General features: G+C 35.3%; 1 protein-coding gene across 4 annotated transcripts in view; it reads left to right on the top strand.

Annotated features, from left to right (window-relative positions):
• LOC150104280 (5-phosphohydroxy-L-lysine phospho-lyase) overlaps positions 1 to 17,116 on the top strand; it is a 65,465-nt gene extending 48,349 nt beyond the window's left edge. For all 4 annotated transcript variants that reach the window (XM_090396260.1, XM_090396262.1, XM_090396263.1 and 1 more), the window contains 3 exons: positions 8,663 to 8,817; positions 13,258 to 13,347; positions 16,470 to 17,116. In XM_090396260.1, the coding sequence (XP_090252386.1) occupies positions 8,663 to 8,817; positions 13,258 to 13,347; positions 16,470 to 16,752 (528 nt within the window). In that variant the 3' untranslated portion in view covers positions 16,753 to 17,116. The remainder of the gene's footprint in view (positions 1 to 8,662; positions 8,818 to 13,257; positions 13,348 to 16,469) is intronic.
• Positions 17,117 to 19,323: the final 2,207 nt, after the last annotated feature.

Here is a 19,323-nt window from a genome sequence, read left to right as displayed (position 1 = left end):
AATGGCCCTAAAACAGATCCCTGAGGCACTCCACTAGTGACTTTCCTTTTCCTGGATATTGCACCCCCATACACAACTTGTTGATACCTATCAGATAGCCAGTCTCCAATCCAATGCACTAATCTAATATCCAACCCCATCTGCTCTAGTTTGACTGTCAACTTATCATGAGGCACTCTATCAAAAGCTTTTGCGAAATCCAAGTATATTACTGTGTATCCTTCTCCTCTGTCCAAGGAAGCAGTCACTTTATTGTAATAAGTAAGTAGATTACTAAAACACGACCTCCCTTTAGCAAATCCATGCTGTACATCAAAGATTATACCATTGTTGTCAACCCAACTCTGGATTCTAGTTCTCACAAGCTTCTCCAACAACTTAACCACAACACCCGACACACAGATAGGCCTATAGTTTGATGCTTGAGTTCGATCACCTCCTTTATGAAGTGGCACAATCTTGCCCTCCTTCCACTCTTTAGGGACTTGACCAAGTGCAAGACTTGTATTAAAAAAATATGTCAAGGCAGGTGTCAACTCTCTGGCACATTCCTTCAGAATACGCGGTGATATATTATCAAGTCCCACAGCCTTATTTACATCTAGTTTACTCAACTCCCCAAACACCTCTTGCTCACTTACAGTCAATCTCTCCTCCCCATCATCAACTGCTCTTAATCTCTCCATGAAGTCACATTCACAAGATTGAAAGATCTTTATGAACTGCTCATTAAGTATCTCCACCACACATTCTGCAACAGCTGTCTTTATACCATTTCCTCCAATCAATGTCATCCTTCCATAATCATTCTTTCTTTTGCTGGCTACATATCGAAAGAACTCCCTAGGATTCTTTTTAGCTTCATTAGCTAACTGCTGTTCATACCTCTCTTTAGCTACTCTCACCAACCAAGTCACTCTCCTTGCCTGGTCTTTGTAGAACTCATGAAATTGGTTACTTCCACTTCTCTTATGCTGCCTCCACAATGCCCTTTTTCTCTGTATTGCATGCTTAAGCTCTTTATTCATCCATCTCACACCTAACTTATTTAACCTTCTCACCTGTGGTATACATTTAGACATTGCATCCACTAAATATTTTTTGAAAATCCCCCAAGCTGCATTGATCTCTTTTCCAGCTAACTCCTCATTCCATGCTACACCTGCAAGCTGTCTCCTGAGCTCTTCATAATCACCCCCCTTGTAGTTCCACATATACCCTTTTTTCACAGGGGTCCTTGCACTGCTGGCAACCACCCAAGTAATCACCTCATGGTCACTTTCACCAATTGGTGGATGATTTGATACCTCATTGATAATTACATCCTCCGATGAGATGACCAAATCCAAGACCCTTAATCCTCTTGTGCCCTCTGTTACATACTGTCTGAGGTAGTTATCCCTCAAAAACTCAAGAAACTCATTTTCTTTACTTCCAGTTGCTATCTCTTCATTCCAGTCTATATTGCCATAATTAAAATCACCCATAATGATCACCCTTTTCTTATTTGCTTGGCTTATTTGACTATACATTTCACTATCACCACCATCCACATTACCAGGTCTATAACAACATCCCACCAAGTATTTGATTCTATTCACCTCTATCTCACACCATACTGCTTCAAAACCACTGGCCCCATTTCCCCCTTGCATCTCTACCCTGTATGGACATAACTCTTTCTCTATCATCAATAGCACTCCCCCTCCCTTTTTACCCCTTCTATCCTCACGAAACACATCATACCTTTCCATCTCTATTCCTGTCAGGATGTCATCCTCATCTAACCATGTCTCACTTATTCCGACAATCTCTGGGTGCACAGACGCAATTAGCGCAACCATTTCATCCGCCTTGTTTCTTATACTTCTAGCATTGGTATACAAACACAACAACTCATTTCTGGATCTACAGCTAGTTCCACTGATACCACTCACTCGATGTGATCTCTCCATGCTGGACTGGGGCCATTTCCCTTTCTGCTTCTTCATTTTAGAACCCCTTGCAATTCCATCTGTTTCCTTTTGATCCCTGATCATCCCATTACTTTCCTGCCTACACATTCTCTCACCTCCTCTTGGAGCATCCACCTTTCTCACGCTGTGTATCCCTGTCCACCCTGAGCCTCCCCGTTTCCCTGCTCCTCTTGCACACCCATTCTCTCATTATCTATACTCATACCACTCACTTCCACATTCATTTCCACTCCTTCAATCTCTCCTGTCTTACATGCGTAGAAAGCGCCGTGATATCTGGAGGGAATTTGTTTTGTAGGAGAAGGATTGTGTCATTGATTGGGACATTTGTAAAGAGGGCAGAGACGTCAAAACTGACTAATAAATCATCTTTTCCTAATGTAATGTCTTTGATGTTTATGAAGTGTTGTGTGTTTTTGATATAGGAAGGGGAATGACCTACCAACTCCTTGAGTGTTGCTGCTAATTTTTTGGCTAAGTGATACGTCGGGCTATCAATTCCTTCAACGATAGGTCTTAGCGGGGTGTTTTCTTTATGAATTTTTGGTAGCCCGTAAATTCTAGGGGAGTGTGCATAATGAGGGAACAGTTTTTTTATTGTATCTTCGGGCCATGTGGTAATTGATTTAAGTAGTTTCTCCGTTTTGTTTTTTGTTCTGTTAGTTGGGTTGTAGTTAACTAGTTTGTATGTGTTATTGTCAGAGACCAGCAGATTCATTTTTTCTATATAAGTGGTACGGTTTAAAATGACAGTGGCATTTCCTTTATTGGCTCTATACCAGATTTATTGTACTTGCAACATACCATATATAGGAGAAACAGGATGCACTATTCCTATTAGACAAAAAGAACATAAATGACACATTAAATATAATAATTATGGGGAAGCTGACCTTTCTGATCATGCCCTGAATACCTTACACAGAATTGACTGGAAAACCACCAGCTGTCTACATCACACTAGAACATGGTATGAACGGAAATTCAAGGAAGCCTGCGAGATTATCAGCAACCACCCCAATCTGAACAACAATGATGGTTTAAAAATCCCAAACATATGGAAGGTATATATTCGACCTTCCTCACCAAGAATAACTATAAACAGGACTGTAGAAAATCCAGTATTGCAAATCAAAAATAACAAGTGTAGTACTAAAAATAGGACACCAATTGTTTCTGAAAGAAAACCATCTAAAAGAATGTTTATTCCTGTCATTGTAAAAATAGAATTTAGCTTGATGTAAAAAAATTTTATTTTATTTTATTTTTTTTAATTTTTTTTTTTTTTTTCACCAGAGGTCACGCCAGTAGAATAACATGTGATCATATCGTTTCTCTAGCTTGCAGTTAATGATGTAACTCAGCTTGTTCTGTATACTTATATATGCTCCAGATGATGATCTTGATGCGAAGATCGAAATGTCGGGATAATAAAAAAGTTTTTTAACACGGCTGTAAATTCCATAAAATTTTTAAAATGAATGCTGATCACCGCATAACCCTAAAAGAAAGGATTCTCTTGCATTCGCCTCCTTACACCATTATCCACACCAAACAACACTGCTGCACCATCACAAGTTACAGACAATAAATACTCCTTTAAGCAATCTTCAGATATCTCAAGATGACTAATTAGAGTTTAGAATCCCTCTAGCAGTCACATCTGATAATTCGATCAAATCTAGGAAAAGACTCACAGGAGCCGAAAGTTCAGGAAGAACTACACGAAGAATAATATTGAAGGTTGTTGTGTTACTCACGGTTGTCGATTCATCAATACATAATGATATTTTGTTCTTGGAGTCCATTATATTGTCTATTAATGTTTTTCTCATTTCGTTTGCGATGTGGCTCACAATGTTATTGCAAGCATTTGCAGAATGAAGAATATAACCCATGTCTAGGCCATTTAGTTCCTGTAAATTTATTTCATCTTCAAAGTTGTTAAATTATTGATTTCTCCTCGCAACTTTGCAAACGATTCGAAACACTTTTCCTGTCATCTTTATTATGAGACAAAATATATAGGAAAACTTTCTCTAATGTTTCGTTTTTTTCTTCAGATTTTATTTTTTGTTTTTGGCACGCTTTGTGTGCTGCACTCTCTTTATGATCGTAAATCTTTTTTCTTAATGACATTAATTATTGTTTGCGAGATTTTCCAAAATGACTTTTATCATTTGCTTACTCTGCTGAAATTTTTGTTCTCATGTGTTTATCGATGGCAAGACTTCCGACATCATGACACACTTTACAGCCCAACATTTTATTCTGGACATGCAGCCACTCGTTTCTCCTTGCAGAAGTTATTTTTCCTGCAAAAGTGTCCAACATTCAGGCCAATCATTATCAGAATCTGCTTCCTTTTGACCACGTGGATCTTTGGTGTTGGTTTCGTGATTCTCTTCCCCAAGTGCATTTTTGGTGCTAGTTTTCTGTTTTACAGGATCACAAGTAGATTCAACAATTTCTGCTTCTTCAGCCTTCCTTTTTTTTACTCATTGGCATAAAGTAACTACTGATTTTACTCATTTTGAACAATGATTGCACTGATTTAACTTAGATTAATTCAAAACTCAAGTGAACACCTGCCTGTTGCAGAGTTTATATAGAACTGATAAACTGATATTGGAAGCGAACACGATTTCCGGTTGCGTACCAACCTATGAAACAGGAAAGCAGGGTACCAACTTATGAGTAATCAAACCTGAAAATTCAATTCATGAACACAGTACCATCTACCGGAATATTTATAATACATTTTGTTGTCAATAAATCGCAAATTATTAAAAACTTAAGAAAAAAGGTGCTGGTACTGTGTACCACCAGAAAAAAAGCACTTATTATTATTATTACGTGACACCTCCAGGGATTCCAAGCACTCATTGAGGGAGGGAACCTACTCTACAGCTCTCTGTCTCCAATGCCATCTACTGCCCCTCACCACCAGCACTTCCACAAACATCCATGCCCATGGCAGGATTTGAACCCACAGCCTTTTGGCTGGAGAGCAGATATGTTAACCACTTGGCCGGCCGAGTGCTTATTAGAGGCCTGAAGTGGTTTAAAAAAGTTCCATGTTTGGTCTCTGGAGCAATTTCCAGACTGTGTAATAAAATGAAAAATACAAAAAAAATCCTTAGCCCACCCCAGTATGAATGTACTATAAGTTTATAGAAGGTGGGACACACACACACTTTTTTTATGACCTAAGATGACATGTCATTTTTTTTTTTTTTTTTTGAAAAGCATTTATGCGAATTCCACCCACAAAAGGTTGTAAAGTTAGCATACAGGTATCATGGGTGGCTAAGGTTTTATATTCTAGGTTTCCCTGTTGTAGAGACCAAACATGGTACCTCATTCAAGCCATCCAATAAAAAGGATGGTAATCTCACACCACACTATGGAAAGACAGATCATATGATACAACTCTGCATTACATATAGACAAATATCTCTCCCCCAATTATTTGCAGTATCATTACACATAATTCAAACAGTAATGGTACAAGAATAAAACCGTGGAGCATATGCCACTTGTTACCATTCTCCTGAGACGGTGTTCCCTCCATCTTGTAGGTCACTGATATTAAATAGCCAGTCTCTTGATTCCAGATTCCACTAATCTATAATTTCTGTCTTGAAATAAGCATACATAGGATTACAGTGATATTTCACTGTAATCCTATGTATGCTTATTCTGGCATAACCATACAAAAATATGTAGAAAACCATTGTACGTTTATACTATGGTAAAATATAAGTGAAATCAAGAATATCATTTATTTTCCAGTTTTATTATATATTTTGGACAGGAACAGTAAAAGCTTCCATAGCTCGGCCGGTATAGATGAATCCCTTTGGTCAGAAAGACCTGGTTTCGATTACTGCAGTCTCATTCTAGATTTTTTCCTCCCAGAAACTCCAGTCCCTCAGAACAGGCAAATTGGCCTTGTGAACACACATGGATCTACAGTCAAAAGTACATACTTAGAATGCCCTCATTGGATGGCACAACCTCAACTGGTCCTAAGGGGATGGATGGAGAAAATTGTAGGGAACCCCACACGACAAACAAACAGGAACAGTAAATCTTTGGTGTGATGTACCATGCTCCTTCCGGATTCAAAATTTACATCGTTTGTCGTTTTAATACATTTTGATGATTCCAATCAGTAAGGTCAAAGAGTATGTATGTCATTTAAAGGAATTTTCCACATGGTTAGCTGTGGTACTTTGAACTTACCTTGAAATGTTGATGTCTTAACTTTGCAGATAATAATGCCAACCAATTATTTTGTAGATATGATTATTTATAAACTTTGATACCTTTTTTTCAGTCAAATTTACAGTTAGATCCTTATATTTTCTTCCAATTTATTTTCGATGATTTCTTCCAAATCACAATTTTGGCAGCAGTTTCATTGATGAATGAACAGAATGCTTTTTGTGGTTGAATATGCTGATTTTGCTCTATTTTTTAGCTCACTTTGCTGTTGGCAAAAGTTGAAATTTTACTTTATATCTGCAATGAAAGGATTTTAGTTTCTCTTTACAATAAATGTTATTATTATTACATAACACCTTCAAGGAGTCCAAGGGCTCATCGTAAAAGGGCACACTCCTCCAACTATGACACTACTGCTATCACATTACACAATGTCATCTGCTGCCCACCACAAATAGTATTTTTTGTCTGTAAATTGTGTGTGTCCTCAATAGTTCAAACAGTTAGTGATATCTTGTGTTGCACATCTTGGATAACTGTATTTCTATGCTTTATTTGAGACTATGACCTTGCTTAATAGCGACCTCATGTAGCTTGTGTGCACTGCTTTCTTTCCAAGAAATGTTTGACCGGGTCTGGCACAAAGGCCTACTAGGCAAACTATCATCATTCGGTCTGACCCAGGACTTCTGTAGTTGGATTGCAGCTTTCTGTCAGGATGCACATTGTGTGTGTGATGGTGGACGGCTTCCTATCCTCTCACCATTCAATTAATGCTGGGGTCCCACAAGGTTCTGCCCTCTCACCAACTCTCTTCCTGCTATATATGAATGACCTACTGCAATTGACCTGCAACCCCATACACAGTTTTGCAAACAACAGCACACTACACTCCTCATTTGCATTTGAAAAACTTTACCCTACCCAACTCACCTCAACCTACAGAACATCAACCACCACCTCCCTCAACTCCGATCTCCAAGCCATCCTACAATGGGGTTTGGATAACCTCATAAATCTCAACGCCAATAAAACCCAGTTCTGTACTATTTCCCATAAAAAAAAAAAAGAACCATTTTTTCCCCAGTATCCTTTTTGACGATACCCAAATTTCCAGACAGTTTGAGATCTCGCTTCTTGGAATCACCCTCACATCAAACCTCTCCTGGCATAAACATATCACAACCATTGCATCCTCAGCCTCAAAAAAACTAGGATTTCTCTTTTACTCAAGACGTTACTTCACCCCCGAACAGCTATTAACATTATACAAATCCGCCCAGCTATTGAATACTGCTCCCACATATGGGGTGGGGCCCCTAAAAGCTCTCTCAAAATGCTTGACTCAACACAGAGGAGAGCAATTAGACTTATCAATGATCCATCCCTTACCAACTCCCTCCCCCACTTTCACACAGACGTATGGTCTCTGTAGTATGTATATTCTACAAATATTTCCATGGGAAATGCTCATCAGAAATAACATCAATAATTCCTCCGCTCAGTACTAAGCTCATTGGAACACGTGCAGCTGCTGCACAACATCCCTTCACAGTACACCTAGAAACAAACAGAAAAAGTTTTTTCCTCTTCCTTCATCCCTGCAACTGCTGCACTGTGGAACAGTCCCACCTGCTGTGTTTCCCAAGGAATACAATTTAAAGTCATTCAAATCAAATGTAAATAAATTCTTCCTTTCCCAACTCACTACCCATACATGGCACTAACGTACTATAGGTTGACAAACCAACCTCCTGTGTATGGACCAAACATAAAAAAAAAAAAAAAAAAAAAAAAAAAAAAACACCCTTCTCCAGTACCTTTTTATCACACTCCCAAAATAATGATTAGTCTATAATTCAGCATTTTAACAACAGTTGAAACTTTGAGGAAAAAACTGTAGAGTAATTTTTATTAATAGAGCACTTTTTGTTAAAATATAATCCACTGCTTAACATTTTCACTCTACAAACAATGCAGGTAGTGGAGTTATCCTTAGCTGCCCATTGATTTAATACATTTCATTGGGATATAAATCAAGTGAAAATTTATGTGAATCCCACCTATAAAAGACTGTTTAGCTTATCATATTAGTAATGTTTGCATGGCCATAAACCCTGTTCCAGAGACTAAGTAAACATGAAACTTATTTGAGCACTTCAGTCCTATAATCAAGCAGGGTGGTCATCTCATACCAGGCAGTGAAATTTATATACCCCAAAGATTAACAAATGTCTATTTGCATTTATAATGCAAGTTTGTGATTTGTAATCTTGTTATTTCTTTTATGAAAATTTTTTTTCTTATTTCTGAATTAATAGTGGAATTTTAACATGTAAAATTTGTCTCAGTTACTTATCTTTAAAGATAATAAATATATTAGAATATAATAAATATATTTTAAGCAATCTGTTCCAAAATATGTCTGAATTTTCTTTTTTTTTTTTATTTCAAAGTATGGTGGAAATCCTGTATCTCTGGCTATTGCAAATGCAGTTTTGGATGTTATTGAAAATGAAAAACTGTTGGATCATGCTACAAAAGTAGGAAACTATCTTTTAAGTTCTATGAAAGAAATGAAGAATAGACATTCTCTTATTGGAGATATTAGGTAAGTCATTTGGGATACAGCTAAATTTATGGTTTGAAATGTTTATTGTGCTTTGTTCGAGTCAATTGATTTTTTTATGTTTGTATTGTCTATTCCTGATAATAACTTATCAGAGTACAAGGAGCCCTCGGTTTATGCCTCACTTCCGTTCCTGAAAAAACGGGCATAAAATGAACCCAATTTTTATGGGAGGTAAAAGTTATGTTCCATGCAGTCTAAAAATATGCACATTAAGTATGTGTAACATTATTATATTTAATAACGATACATAATTTTTCATCCAAAATGATAATGATTTTTCAATTTTTTCCCTTGCTATAACTTAAATGTTTTGGATTTAGTACTGCTGTAGATTGTTGCGCAGACTGTTTTATTCTATCCGCATTTTTCATAATTGTAGTAACAGTCGATGGAGGTAAGTTCATACTTTTACAGACAGTAGCACCTGTCTGCTCATCTTCCATCCTTCGAATCACCTCCATCTTCTTTTCAAGTGTGATTGATTTCTGTGCCTTCTTAACACCAAGTTTTGCTAACTTTTGTTCACTTCTTTTATCAGACATGGTATGTAATTATGTACTTTATCTTAAATACATATGTATGTAAAAAAATTAAATAGAACAATTAGGTAGATTCAAGTAAAACTAGGTTTGATACATTTACTTCATAGTAGCTCGGTAAACACTCAAACACTAGAGTGCCTGCTAGTGTTGTTTCTCAGTCAGATCACACTACAGTAAGAAAGCATGCGCAGGCATCTGGTGTTATTGTGAATCGGCGTAAACTGAGGGCTGCCTGTATTTGCTACTTTCATGAGATTACTCTCTATTCAGAAATGTTTTATTTATTTTTTATTTAAAACTAGTGTAATTGTATAAAGTTCCAGAGATTCAAAAGCTCTGACATAAAAAAAAACAAAAAAAACTATTTACTTGTTTATACAGGATACTGAATGTCTTGTATGCATAAGATCCAGAATCCTGTATAGGTGTGTTACTAGAGTTAAAAAAAAAATCTTCATCCATTAGTAAAGATGAAATGCATTATTATTATTTTTTAATGGATGTGGATTTGTCATAGTAGAAACTATTTTCTGACTAGAAGGTACTTTTTAAGGAAAAAAACCCAATAAGCTGTTTCTTATCATGAAACAGTCTTCACGATAGGAAAGGCCTTATTTGTCTGGAATCTTCCATTCTATAAATAAGAGCAATTTAAGAGGAAGTAGGTTTCAAAACTTTATATCAATAGGAATGAATGTCTGGATAACACTTATTTAGCTATAATCAATTTTTACCAGACTAAATGCATGATACAAATCATTCCCCAAGCATGTGTACACAGCGAGATAGCACACCACTTGAAGCCTTTATTTTACTTTTCTTATTAACTAATTTTGAAGAAATTTTTATTGCCATTATACTTGCTTCTGGTTAGTCCATATTAGTTTGTAAGCATAATGGTCATATTTATTATTTCCTCGAAAAAAGTGTTAATAACATTGAAGAATAAAAAATTAATAAGAGTAACATTATTTCACTTCCATAGCATATACCCTATTATTATTATGTCCATTCCTGAGTACATAGTCTATATTTAAGTTGTGGTTAGGATTGAAGGAGGTACAGAAAGATAGCTTGATGTTAAATCAAGCTGTCCATCCTCACAATGAGACAGGGATATACATTATCTCCACTATTATTCATTCAGTATATGGATCACATTATGAAGGAAAGTGGTTAGTCCTAACATTAAAATTGGAGATATTTCATGTTCTTTCCTTTATTTAGATGATATACTCTTCAATAAATCTAGAACAAGTATAAATGCAGTCTGCAGGATTTCTTATCTAAACTGAATAAGTTGTCATCGTTATCAAACTCCTGATATGTATCCTCAGGATAATTATGACAGTAAACTACATGAAAAAGTTACACCATTATTAACTTCCAAAGAACAATTTTCCTCCAAATAAATCTATTATCTGTCAGGATTATAATATTATAAGATCTTGTATTTCTTTTAAGGCACTTGTTACTGTATCAATTCATCTACATCTCAGTCTTCCTTTGGATTTTTTTTCTGTCATCCTGGCAAAAAATACTTGTTTTGCTAATCTTTCCTCCTCCATTTAAGTGACGATACCACCTGATATTAGCTCTGCTAACACAGTCCTGAATGCTAACAATGGTAAGTTCTTTCCTAATCTCCTCATTTTTAATGTAATACTGCCGTTGATGCTATCTGTTCACTCCACTAATCTTTCTCAGAACTCTCATATCAGGGGTCTCCAGTCTTTGATCAGGTGTTTTATTTCTAGCACTGCTCTCAGATCAATAAGTTAAAATTGATTTGAATATACAGCTAATTAACTGTAACATTATTTCACACCTCATTTTACCCCAAACTATCTCTCTATCTCCTTCATGTCTTAAATAGAGACTATGTATTGTTTGCTATAATGTCCATTTATACCATATAACTGTGGTGCTATGAAGAGCTTTCCTCTTTGGCACCTTGTCATGCCTTTTTCAGATCAACAAAATTTCAATACAAATCCTTGCTGTATTCCCAAGATTTCTCAGCTATTTGTCTTAAAGTGAAAATCTGATTTTGACAACCACTATTTTGCCTGAATCCAGATTGTTCTTCACTAAGCTTCCCTTTCACAATTTTTCTGAGCTGTTTCTCAAGTATACTTGAATAAATATTACCAGGAACACTCAGCAGAGGAAGCTTTCAGCTTTATTTCCCTTTTTTGTAGATGTGTACTATGAGAGCTCTGCTCCAGTAATCTAGAACTCAACCCTCTGATCAGGCTTTCTGAATTATGCAGTGTAACCACTGTAAAACTTTTATACCTCCATATTTTAGCATTTCTGGCCAAATTTCATCTACTCCAGCTGCCTTTCCACATTTCAGATTTTTGACGACCTTTTTCTACTTCATGTATTGGTATGCATTACTGTTGGGAGGTTTCTGCCATCATGCTGACACTGCTTGTTTCATTTAGCAGCCTTTCAAAGTAATTATTCCAGACATCTAGAATATCTTTATCTTCAGTTTTCATGTCACCTTTATCATCTGATTTCTTTTACAGTACTCTTTCCTCCATTTCTAAGCTTTTTCAATAGCCTCCACAATATGTTGCCACCTTCCCAATATTTTATTCTGTGTTCTTACCAAAGTCTTCCTATGACTTGTTTTGCTAGTTTTACACAGTGCTTTGCTTTCTTACATTTTTCTCTATTCCCTAAGAGCATATGCAGGCTTACATGCTAGGAACTTTCGAGATGCATTTTTCTTTTCCTTCACTGCCTCTTTAACTTTCTGGGTTCACCATAGAGTTCTGATTTTTTTTTTATCTCTACAGACAACCTCACCACATGCCTCTCTAGCTGAATCAATCAATGTTTTCTTCGGGATTTGCCACTGAATCTCAAAAAAAAAAAAAAAAAAAAAAAAAAAAAAAAAAAAAAAATGATTGATTCAGCTGAATAAGTGTGGTTGAAAATCAGCACTAAGACACTGAATACAGGAACATTAACATTCAACTGCATTCTGAATGGAGCACCTATAAAACAAGCAAAATGTTTCATCTGTTATATATTCAACAGACTTGTCACTATGCAGGCATGGTTGACAGTCAGTTGTATATGCAGCTTTCTTTGGAATAAAAGAGACAGTTAACATAACTAAAGTAGCTGTATATGAGATATTGTTCAAACCAATTTTGACTTGTGGATCTAAGTGCTAGTTTACAAATAAAACAATTGATCAAAGAATAATTAGGGGAGCGAACAGATTGCATCAATAGCAGAATGATATTAAAAAGACAATATTTGGAAGGAACTTGACAGGGCTAATGTAATTTTCCTTTATAATGTGATCCATATAGATAACGAATATCTGTGGAGATAATGTATACTCATGTATTCCTCAGCTAATCTCAGTGGAATGGTCCCTTAAACTGAATGGGAAAGGAAAGGTTAGCATTACATGGGTGATTTAAAAAAAAAAAAAAAAAGAAAGATCTAGGTAGATCGATGCAGTTCTAAGGTCTTCACTCTTCTAGGGTACTGAAGACTGACCAAAGACCTTGTATCTGACAATATTAGTCTTTACAAATAACATCCTAATTTAGAGCAAAATTGATATGAAGTTAGTACTGTATGATAAGTTTACATCATTACTATCATGTACTTACACCTCTATATGATACTTATCTGGAATTTGATATGTCCCCTGAAGAGGTATAGTCAAACCTGCCAAAATCATCTTGCATTCTTTGCATTAAGTTCAGTGGCACTATATAAATGCTTATTAAAGGTGTGCTTTTAGTCATAAACCACATTTGCATTAATTATTAATGTTTGTTTAATGATGGTCATGCATTTAATTATATTTTAATTTTTTTTTCTCCACTCTCTTTATCTACAGGGGTGTGGGATTATTTATTGGGATTGAGTTAGTTAAGGACAGAACAACCAAAGAACCAGCTGCTGAAGAAGCCAAATACATTGTGTCAAGGTAAGAAATATTTCTTTTGGTATGTTTAAGAATGCTAGCTCATAAGATAAAGGACTATTAGATATTAAAGTTAAAGTTAGTATAAACATGTTTAAGAATTATTTCCTACTTTGAGAGTTATATCACTATATTATTGATACAGGACATTGCAAAGGAAGAACGGTATTGATTTTCTCACTTGTAGTTGGAATGTGATATTATTTTTGCCCCCCCCCCCCCCATTTAGAGGTTTATATTTGAAACAAAAAAAATCTATTCATATCACAAAATGATAAGAATAAAATTTATATTGGAAGGTGTTAATTATGATATCTGTTGTGGTTTTTTTGAACTGAAATATAATTTTGGATTTACTGATATATAAGTTGATATCATAACAGATCCACTGTTATTTCAATGGCATTACATTTCATTATACTTGACAAGAAGTTATATTTCTGTTTTTCATTTAAGTTCAAACCTGAAGTATCTTAATGACTAACTATTTGCATATATTGGCAGTTAACTTCACATCAAATTACTGAAGAAAACTTTAAAAATAATAAGTTCTTGTCAGGTATAATTTATTTCTGACAGTGAATATTTTTGCTATCACTATATTAAACTGTTTTATAATAAAATAAGTTGTACTTACCAAGCATTCCTTATCCTTTGAGAAATAGTAATGTTCAGGTTCGATTAAATCTACACATGTAAATCACATGAGTAAAATAAAGTCATTTAATATAAATGACTAGTATCACATCTTCAGAGTTAATATGTTCAAAGAGCAGACTGCTACACAAAGTAAGAAAGAAGTGAACAGAATGCTTCTGTTTTGCTACTCTCTGGTCATGGGCTATTATTAGGATCCTGTGGGAACTAAGAAAACGTTTATAAAACGTGTAAACTGCATACATACAAATAAACCAATTAAACAACAGTAATTAAAACTTAAAATTAAATTTTAAGACATTTGCATAATAAAACGATTACGTGCATACAGTGAATACAAAGTGTAAGAAGTGTTGAATAAAATCACCTTGAAATATTGGGTTGTTGCACATGAAATGGCTGGTTTTAAGGACGATTGAAAAAGAAGAGAATAAAAAGAAGAAGAATACCTGTTTAATCAAAGTAATCTCCAGCAGCATCAATGCATTGTTGCCAATGTGTGACAAGGTCATTTATACCACATTTGTAAAAATAGGTGTCTCTGGAAGTGATGAAGTTCTCCATTGCCCGGTAAATTGATCCGTCATAGGCAAAGCATTTCTTGGACAAAAAATGGCTCAAGTGCCGGAAAAAATGGTAATCTGTTGGGGAAATGTTAGGTTTGATGAGGCACAATTTTGTATCCCAAATTGTTGATTTGCTGTATGGTTAACACTATCGTATGTGGTCGGGCGTTATCCTGAAGCAATAGGACTCCATGTCTATTCAGAAGTGCTGGTTGCTTAAGGCACAATTTGTTATGCATTTGCCGCATATCTGTACAATATCAAGCTGCATCATCTCATGGAAGGAATGAGTAATGAATAACACCAGCAGAAGACTACCATACAGTAAACAACATCTTCATTGGATGCAGAGGTGCCTTTGGAGTCCTTCCTGGTGCGTCTTTCACTCCCAACCACTGCGACGAACATGTATAATTATTGTAGAATATCCACTTCTCATCCACAGTTACAATTCGTTGCAGAACCTTTCTTCTTTACTTCTTAAGAGAGAAGAGCACACTTCCAAATGCCGTGCTTTGTTTTCATCAGTGAGTTCGTGAGACACTCACTTGTCGAGCTTTCTTACTTTTCCTATTATTGCTAAGTGCCGTGAAACAGTTGAGAAGTGTACATTTAGTGTCTGCGCGATCTCTCATACAGTTTGTCGTGGATTTGATTCCTTTAATTCATTTGAATCAATGGAGGAAGGACGATGGCCACAGGGTTTGTTTTGTAGCCTCAAATCTCCTGAGCGAAATTTTTTGAATCAACGGCGAGTGGATCTCTCATTAGTTGTTCCTCCACCGAATGCTTTATTGATGTTTTTTACTGCAGCAGCTGAGCTGCAGAATTTCCCAATTTGAACTCGTAAAGGTATAGCAACCTTAATTGACTGGGTTCCATGATTGACTTGATATCGGTAGTATTCAACGTTTAATGCTCGTTGAATAAAACAAATACTACAATTGCATCACCCATGTGTGATGCTGTCACATGACATAAAAATTTGCATATACCTCAGCGCTTCCTTTCTTCAACAACCAGTAGAAACCTGACAGTCATTCAATGGCCATTTCATTTGCAACAACCCAATAGTTTGTGTGTGTGTGTGTGTGTGTGTGTGTGTGTGTGTGTGTGTGTGTAGATAAACTGCATACATGCATACAAATAAATCAATTAAACAACAGTCAAAAACAGATTAGATTACATGTAGATCATGTGTAGATCACAAAAAAACTATTTGTGTAACATTGTGATTACATATTACAATTGATTATGTAATCAAAAACAGTGACATAAAATAAAATTTTGTATCCCATTCCTGCTAGGTTGTTCTCATGTTGCTCTTGCAGTTTGATTTGTATTCTTTAATATTCATAGAATTGTAAGCTTCTAAAGATATGATTCACATGTAGTGTAGGAATCATCACCAAAATGCAAAAGTTATGAACAGTAAATAAATATGCAGGTATGAAAGCAATACTTAATTGTGGTACAGGGAATAGACAAATTTTTTTAAAGCATTAAACCTAAAAAAGAGGACATTTTTGTCCTTTTTTTTTAGGTTTATATAGAAATAATCTTATTTATATAGAAAGTAAATAAGAATAGCTTCTTATTTACTTCCTTTACATTGTGATCAAAGAGAACTCAGTAAGGTGAGGCAGGGTGGGAATGAAATTTATCTCATGGGGAATTGGTGTGCACCACCAGAACTGATGAAATCTCCAAGGTTGAATTCTTTCATGTCATTTCAAGTTTTATTGGTATAAGGTTGGTGATGGTAATAATAATAATACAATAAATTAAATTATTATCTTGGTATATATTATTTTTTAAGAAAATCACAAAGTTTTCAGTGAATAATGAAATGAACATTTGTTCATTTTTTTTAATTTTATTTTACTGAATTTTATTTTACAGGTTGAAGGAGGAAAGAATTATTATGAGCACTGAAGGAAAGTATGAAAATGTCTTAAAATTTAAACCACCCATGGTGTTTAATATGGATAATGCTGATCACCTTCTTAATATTCTGGATGATATTTTTTGTGAAGTCAAGGATATACGTTGGTTACAATCAGAAGAAGATGTTAGTGATGATTCAGCTTCCTTGAGCGAAGACAGTGCAACAGAAGATGAACTGAGTTCTCCTACATGTTCTGTTGATATGTTAACAACAAGGAGTGTAAGGTGCCAGTGTTGAAAAAAGTTGCCAGACTGATAAAATTTTTGTATAAAGTATACTAATATATTCAGCTAATATGTTGAATGTATCTTCTGTAAAATATCAGTTCATAATATTACTGTACAGCAATATATTTCCGTATTATAGTTTTTCTCACATTATTTTTATATGCAAGAATTCATTAGTGTTGTTGATTCTGACTGCACTTGTTCATATTTTCACTTCATAAACAACCTTATTTATGAATTCTCTACATTTTTGATAGAACATTAGAAAGTTTGCATTTTTCATATATAAAAATATTTATATTTGTTTTTTCCAAATAGTCATGTAATAAAGCAAACTTGCTATCTTCCATCGAATAAAATAGTATTTTTAGATACTTGCAGATTACTATCCCATTTTATTGTGTGCTGTTGTCCATTGTAACACAAACTGTGAGACTAATTACTGCTGCAAATATTTAAAGACTAATTCACCATATCCAGTGTTTCAACAAAGAACATAGGCTATAATAAAGACTAATTCACCATATCCAATGTTTCAACAAAGAACATAGGCTATAATAAAATTCAAAAATAAATAATCATTTTACCTCCATAGCTCAGTTGGTGCTCTGGGTTTGTATCTGTCTAGAACCTGAAGAATCATCAGGGCTTTCAGTTGAAAGTAGATGGAAGCAGCAGGGTTTATCCTGAAAACTTTTCATCCTGTAAAATAGAACAACTTGTAATTCAGATAGCAGACTGAAATAGGATTAACCATCATATGATATGATATGAGAATAATTAATTTCAAGATAATTTATGACTGACAGTAATCACATTTGCAATCCAATAAACCTAAGATCAATCAGAATAATAACAGAAAGATTTGAATGTGAGTTCATTAATGTGGGAGAAAAACATTTTTGCTTTATAAAATTAAATGAATAACAGCTTATCATTGAACTCTGTGTATATAAAAATATTTCTTGATAAACAATTATTTTAAATGAAAAAAATCATCACAAAATTCCTGACATCTACCCTCAAAGGGTGTACAGGATATGATAGTACTAAATGAAAAATTTACATCATTACTAACTTCCTATCTACAATTTTCCTCCAAACCAGTCTGTTACTTGTCAAGACTCCAACATTATCAGATCTTATATTTCTATCGTCTAAGACACTTTGTACTGTATCAATCCACCTATATCTTGGTCTTCCTCTGGGTCGTTTTCCTGCCAACCTGGCAGAGAACACTTGTTTTGCTAATCTTTCCTCGCCCATTCTGTTTATGTGACCATACCACCTGAGATTAGCTCTGTTAACGCATTCCTGGATGCCGACAATGTCCAGTTCTTTCCTAATATCCTCGTTTTTAATAATATGATATTGCCATTGATGCCATCTGTTCATGCCTCTAATCTTTCTGAGGACTCTCATATCTGTGGTCTCTAGTCTTTGGTCAAGTGTTTAACTTCTGACCCAACTCTCAGATCCATAAGTTAAAACTGGTTTGAACACTGTCTTGTATACAGCTAATTTAGTGCTCTGACAAATTTCTCTCTTATTCCATATGAATTTATTCAATTGACTCCCCACCATACCAGCTTTGCTGATTCTGTTGTCTATTTCTATATTTAATTTACCATCTTCACTAAAAATCATGCCTAAGTAGCTGAAATGTTTTACTTGTTCAACAGGAAATGGGGAAAATGTTTGTGACAGAATGATTTTAAAAAATGCTGAGGGTAGGGAGGTAACCGACTCAGTCAATATAGTGGAATTACTGAGCGAGCGCTTTGCAAGAGTATATCATCCAGGTGGTGACATTGCAGGAATGGAAGAACCAACAGCTTATACTGGAATTGTGAGAATTGTGATGAATGAAGCAGAGGTAAATAGTATATATATTACAGAACCTCAATGTCAATACATCTGTGGGAATGGCTGGTATACCAGCTCGTGTCGTATCGTACGTGAAGCGGCTAAAAAATTGTCAGTGCCCTTGACCATTTTGTTTAATTTGAGTCTAGGTCATTCCAAGGGGGTGGAAAGAGGGGAAAATAGTTCTGCTGCATAAAGGTGGTTCCAAGGCTGCTGTTGAAAATTACCGGCCAATCAGCATAACAGGAATCGTTATCAAGGTCTTGGAGAAAATAGTCAAGAGGAAAATACAAGATTGGAGAGATGAAAATGGAATACTGTATTGGGGACAGCATGGTTTTGTGAAGGGTAGGTCATGCCTCAGTAACTTGCTCACGTATTATATTATATAACACAGTGACGGCTGAACTGGATAAGGGTAATGGGTTTACAGTGAGATTCTACTGAAACTTGCTAAGGCCTTTGACAGGATACCACATGGAATTCTAATCAGTAAAATGCAGCATATGGGGATGGATATATGATTGGTGAGATGGATAGGAGGGTGGTTGACAGAGAGATATCAGACAGTGGTTTATTCAGGAGTAGAGTCCAAAAGACTGCCTGTGACTAGCGGTGTGCCACAAGGATCTGTTCTTGGACCACTGCTGTTTAATTTGTTCATTAATGATAATGATATAGGAAAGGACCTGAGAGGGACAGTTCATTTGTTTGC

This window comes from Typopeltis vanoorti, chromosome 8, assembly GCF_054136105.1.
Source record: "Typopeltis vanoorti isolate ZY-2024b chromosome 8, IOZ_Tvanoo_1.0, whole genome shotgun sequence".
Classification (NCBI taxonomy): Eukaryota; Metazoa; Arthropoda; class Arachnida; order Uropygi; family Thelyphonidae; genus Typopeltis; species Typopeltis vanoorti.
The sequence above is the reverse complement of the archived record's forward strand: the minus strand, read 5'-3'. Positions and strand labels throughout refer to the sequence as shown.